General features: G+C 38.4%; 1 protein-coding gene across 1 annotated transcript; it reads right to left on the bottom strand.

Annotated features, from left to right (window-relative positions):
• Window positions 1-1,311: 1,311 nt before the first annotated feature.
• crygmx (crystallin, gamma MX) lies at window positions 1,312-2,058 on the bottom strand (the record flags this gene model as incomplete). Its single annotated transcript, XM_053639873.1, has 2 exons — window positions 1,312-1,714; window positions 1,807-2,058. Coding segments are annotated over 2 exons (528 nt in total), but the record flags the coding sequence as incomplete, so codon positions are not given.
• Between the last annotated feature and the right edge of the window lie 4,117 nt (window positions 2,059-6,175).

Here is a 6,175-nt window from a genome sequence, read left to right as displayed (position 1 = left end):
TCTTGTGTGACACCTTGGTAATGAAAAGCCTTTTTATAGACCATCAATTTACTAACCCAGCTGATATTAATTTGCACAGTTAAGGAGGTATAATTACTTATGGATTTCAGCTGGTTCCTTGCCTTGGAGCACTGCTTTTTCTTAGCGTGTTCTTTATATTTCCAGATTTCTTGAGTTAACACTGATGTCTGGTGAAAATTTCATGTGAATAACCTCATTGGAAATATATTTACTGAGAAAAATGTTGGTGCGTTCAATACATATTTCCCCCACTGTACATTAATCTTGATTACATTTTTAAAAACAAAAGAAAACTAAGAACGAGTAAGTGTTAAAGCAAATTTGTCTTTTGCTGTGTGTTTATTGATTTCTTAATCTGTGAAATGTAATGGACTGCGATAAAGGTCTAAGTCAAGGAGGGCTGAAGGCCTGTGGATGAAAAATTAAGGAGGTTAGTCTCCCAGCAAGCTGTCAGTCCTTTCATAGCAAATCTGGTCTAGCTTTAATTGAACATTACTCAAGGCCAAAACTCATATTTTTTGTTTTGCTTGATCTTCATAGACTCTGAAATGTGTTCCCTGCAGAGCTTAAATTTCTTTCAAATCAATAATTAATCAGCAGTTATTTATTCATTTGTATCTTTGCCGATTATAGGTGTCTAATTAACAATTTCAATAATTGATATTTATCTCTAAAGGGCTTGATATGCATGGCCTATGAAAAATGCATGAACTGGGATATGGGTTTGGTTTTGTTTTGTGTTCTGAGACAAGTGTGTGCTTGCGGCTAGTATCAGGCCACTTTGACTTTTCCTCTTTGAGTCTTCGCTGCCCTGTGATGTGCTGCTAATATGGGCCTTTTTATGGGCCCAAAGCCCTTGCAACATGGCATGTAATTTTACAAAGAGTCTTCGTTCCCATCCTTTGATTACCCTTTTTTGTTCTTCAATAACAGCTCAAAGAATTGAAATGTTTCTTGATATTATTCCTTTATCATTCAGCTGTGCTACTGTCACGCTAATGTCAATCTGCATGGACATATAAAACAATGGATACTACATAACATATGCTTTGATACTGTATAACATTTTGTATCCAGCAAATGGAATGAGGAAACTTTTGGTCTTAGTATTAAACACCATAATGAGTTTATGTAAGTTGAAAGTATAAAAGTAATTTAATTTCAATTTACTCTCACTTTTAGCATTAAAGGTTCAGGTGCTAGATAAGCATATGATTTGTCAACACATACAGGAATGCATACATTTCTTTTAGCTAATGTAAATCTCAAATAGAGGCCAAAAAAAAAAACAACAACAGAAATTCATGCTACATAGTGATTCTGCAGTCACGCCATAGTCTACTGTGAAGATTAGATCATGCTGGAAGCAAATGACAAGCAGGTATGATTAATTTGGTATGTTAAGCAGAAAATCTTTTCATTTGAGCTCGATGATCCGTTTCAAGGAGCCCGTAGCAGGACTGGAACTGCCCCACTCACTAAACCTCCTGTACTCCCCTGGGTGCAGGAAGTACTGCCGCCCACTGTAGTTGGGGTGCTCGTGAAAGATCCAGTAACCTTCCAAGACATTGGCAGAGAAGATGTCACCATTGTGGAAGCATGTGCGTAGATCTGGGCAATCCTCAATCAGCTCCATGGCCTGGCCTCCAAAATCAGAGCGCTCAAAGATCTTCACCTTATAGTTTCCTTGATACTGGAAGGAGACCATGTTATCATCATGCATGTGCGTTGACAAACAAGTGGGAAAGCGAAAGGTGTGCTTAGGTGTAATAAAAAGATGCTTACAGAAGGTACCATGCGGCAGGAATGGATACGATCGTTAAAACCTCCCCAGTGATGGTAGTCAGGATATTCTCCCTTGTGCAGCATGTACTGGTAGCCAGAGTAGTTTGGTTTCTCATAAGCCATCCAGCAGCCACTCTCTATACGGATGGAGTTACAGCGGGTGAAGTGGGCCTGCAACTCAGCACTGTCACTACTGCACTCGTAGTGACGGCCCTCGAAGTTCTTTTCCTCAAAGAAGATAATCTGTAAATATATTATTTATTTATTTTTGTTGACTTTTTCATGTTTAGGATGTCATGCTGAGGCAAAGAGACATAACATGACTGTCATTTCACATTTCCTAGTGTTACATTCTGCAGATAGAGCTGACCGATTGTACTTTCTCTCCACAGAAATGTGTAACTTTTATGCTTTTGATTAAAGAGATAACTTTAAAATATTATCTGAGAACTACATTCTGTTTCTATCTGAACATCTTTATTGTATTCAGATACCATATATAATGTGCTGATATGATAAAATGTACCCAAGTATTATACAGGTGCATCTCAAAAAATTTGAATATCTTGGAAAAGTTCATTTGATCTGTAATTTAATTAAGAAAGTGGAACTTTCATATATTCTAGATTCATTACACATAAAGGGAAATATTTCAAGCCTTTTTTGTTTTAATCTTGATGATTACAACTTACAGCTCATGGAAATGAAAAATCCAGTATCTCAAAACATTAGAATAAAGAATTTATAATACAGAAATGTCGACCTTCTGAAAAGTATGTTCATTTATGCACTCGATACTTGATCGGGGCTTTAATCCTTTAATCTCTATCTGGTTCAGGTCAGGCGAGTTGGCTGGCCAATCAAGCACAGTAATACCATGCTCAGCAAACCAGTTACTAGTAGTTTTGGCACTGTGGGCAGGTGCCAAGTCCTGCTGGAAAAGGAAATCAGCATCTCCATAAAGCTCGCCAGCAGATGGAAGCATGAACTGCTCTAAAATCTCCTGGTAGACGCTGCATTGACTCTCGACTTGAGAAAACAAAGTGGCCCAACACCAGCAGATGACATGACACCCCAAATCATCACTGACTGTGGAAACTTCAAACTGGACTTCAAGCTGCTTGGATTCTGTGCCTCTCCACTCTTTCTCCCGACTCTGGGACCTTGATTTCCAAATGAAATGCAAAATTTGCTTTCATCTGAAAAGAGGACTTTGGACCACTGAGCAAAGGTCCAGTTCTTTTTCTCCTTAGCCCAGGTAAGACACTTCTGACTTTTGTCTCTGGTTCAGGAGTGGCTTGACACTAGGAGTGCGACACTGTGACATTTCTGTTGTTGTTCTGCTGGGCGGTTGTGGCTCAGGTGGTAGAGCGGGTTGTCCACTAATCGTAGGATTGGTGGTTCGGTTCCTGGCCCACGTGACTCCACATGCCGAAGTGTCCTTGGGCAAGACACTGAACCCCAAGATGCTCCTGATGGCAAGTTAGTGCCTTGCATGAGAACTCTGCTACCATTGGTGTGTATGGGTGAATGAGACACAGTGTAAAGCGCTTTGGACAAAAGCGCTATGTAAGTGCACCATTTACCATTTCTGTATTGTAAATTCTTTATTTTAATATTTTGAGATATTGGAGTTTTGATTTCCATGAGCTGTAAGACGTAATGATCAAGATTAAAACAAAAAAGGCTTGAAATATTTCACTTTATGTGTCTTGAATACATGAAAGTTCCACTTTTTGAATTAAATTACGGGAAAAAATTAACCTTTCCATGATATTGTAATTTTTTGAGATGCACCTGTATATTAACCACATCATGTATTGTTAATTTGATCACAGCTGCAGTATAACTTGTACTACCTGTTTGAATAAACTTGCCTTTTCTGTTTGAATGAACATTTTCTATAATATGTAAACTTCTTATCCTAGTCATCAGCCTGTTTCCCTTCCACTGCACCCTGTCTTATCAATGCAGTCATAATTTTGTATACTTACCTTGGCCATAGTGAGTGTATTCAGAGCAGCTGGCCACTTACAGGTCAGGACCTCTTTATAGACTGGCTATGGTGCATGGCTTTGTGTGTGGCTCATTAAGCTCTGCCATGTCAGCAGAGTTCTGTAGACTGCATACCATTACAAGTCTGGTGGGTTGTCTGCCTTCATTGTCTTTTTCAAAGCTCTTTTATGTCATGTAAAAGACAGAACCACTGCATTCTGAGTGGACAATAAAGGTTGCAGACTCTGACTTTTGTCAATAGTGAGTTTCAGACATGAACTGGGTCTGGTTATGGTCATCTGTGTTTGTGTTTGACATGTTTCTCCAGGTTAGCTTGTACATATTTTTGAATATCCTTATAGAATTTGCAATGCTTCAATGAGCTTCCAAAATAGCTGAAAATTGAAGAGAATCTTTTATAAGTTTCTTAAGTTTGCTTTTATATCAAGTAAATTTTAATATTTTGTTTTACTTACCAGAATTCTGTACTGTTTCAGTTTTCAATGAAAAAAAGCATGTTTTTAAAGCCAGCCATTAATGATGTGCTAATTCCACAAGGTCAGCTTATATGAAGCCTCCTCTGATTCTCCTAAAGTAGTTAATCATGGGGTTGAAGCAGCCTCAGTCTTCATAGACTCTGTACTCTCCAGGCCTCAGGAAGTACTAATGGCCTCTGTAGCCCCCCATAATGTAGACAGAATAGATATCATAGAGGTAAAAGCTATCATAGGTGCAGTCATCTGTTAACTTGTTCATAAGTTTGGCCCAATCAGGTCTGTTGTAGATTCTTATACAGTTCTGTGAAAAAGTTGCTAATTTTGGGTCTTCAAGCGAAATGCAACATAAAACAAAGGCAACCTGAGTTAACACACAATTTAGTTTATACATTTTAAAAAAAAATTATTGAAGCAAAAAAAAAAAAAGTGATTCAACACCTATCACCCATGTGAAAAACTAATTGCCCCCTTAAATTTAAAATCTGGTTGTGCCACCTTTAGCAGCAACAACTGCAACCAAACACTTCTGATAACTGGAGATCAGTCTTTCACAGCACTGTGGTGGAATTTTGGCCCATTCTTCTTTGCAGAACTGCTTTAGTTCAGCCACACTGGAGGGTTTTCGAGCATGAACTGCCCATTTATGGTCCTGCCTCAGCATCCCAATTGGTTCAAGTCAGGATGCTGACTAGGTCACTCCAAATAATTTAATTTTGCTTTGTGTGAACCATTCAGAAGTGACTTACTCCTATGCTTTGGATTATTGTCTTGCTGTATAATCCAGAGTTTACAATTTATGGACTAAAGACCAGACATTCTCCTTTAGGATTTACTGTTAGAGAACAGAATTCATGTTTCCCTCAATTATTGCAAGTTGCCCAGAGCCTGAAGCAACAAAGCATCTCACACCATCACACTTCCACCCCCATCCTTGACCATAGGTATGATGTTCTTTTTGTGGAATTCTGTGTTTGGTTTATGCCAGATGTTATCCCCTGTCTTCCAAACAGTTCCACTTTCAACTCTTCAGTCCACAGAACATTCTCCCAAAAGGTTTGAGGATCATCAAGGTGTGTTTTCGCAAAATTCAGTTGAGCCTTAATGTTCTTCTGGATTAGCAATGGTTTTCATCTAGCCACTCTTCCAAAGATGCCATTTTTGCCCTGTGTCTTTCTGATGGCAGAGTCATGAACAGTGATTTTTATTGATGCAAGAGAGGCCTGTAGGCCCTTTAATGATATCCTTGGGTCTTTTGTGACTTCCTGGATGAATTGCTGCTGTGCTCTTGGAGGAATTTTGGAAGGTTGGGCACTTCTGGGTAGATTCACTACTATGCTGAGTTTTTCCATTTGGAGATAATGGCTCTCATTGTGGTCCTTTGGAGTCCCAGAGCCTTTGAAATAGCTTTGTAACCCTTCCCAGACTGAACCAACTTCATGCTGTCGAAAAAGTTCTATTTAAGTGTTGATTTGATTGAACAGGGTTTGCAGTAATCAGGCATGGTTGTGTCTACTCCAGCTGAACCCCATTATGAATGCATTTTCATAGATTTGGGGAATTAGTAACTATGGGGGCAAATACATTTTCCCACAGGCCTAGCTGGTATTGGATAACTTTTTTGCTTCAATAAATAACATTGTCATTTAAAAGCTGTATTTTGTGTTTACTCTGGTTGATTTTGTTTGATCTAATATTTTGTTTTAATTTCTGAAACAATTTAGTATGAGATATACACAAAAACAAAAGAAATCAGGCAAAAACTTTTTAACTGTACTGTACTGTATCCTCCTCTGTAGTGTTGTATAGAAGCTGAAACAACAAATAAGGATGTAAAAATGCTGAACCTTTGAATACTTGCTGTTTAAATCTAAGCCTTT

Source organism: Ictalurus furcatus, chromosome 13 (genome assembly GCF_023375685.1).
Source record: "Ictalurus furcatus strain D&B chromosome 13, Billie_1.0, whole genome shotgun sequence".
NCBI lineage: Eukaryota > Metazoa > Chordata > Actinopteri > Siluriformes > Ictaluridae > Ictalurus > Ictalurus furcatus.
Note: the sequence above shows the minus strand (reverse complement) of the source record. Positions and strands in the feature narration are given on the sequence as shown.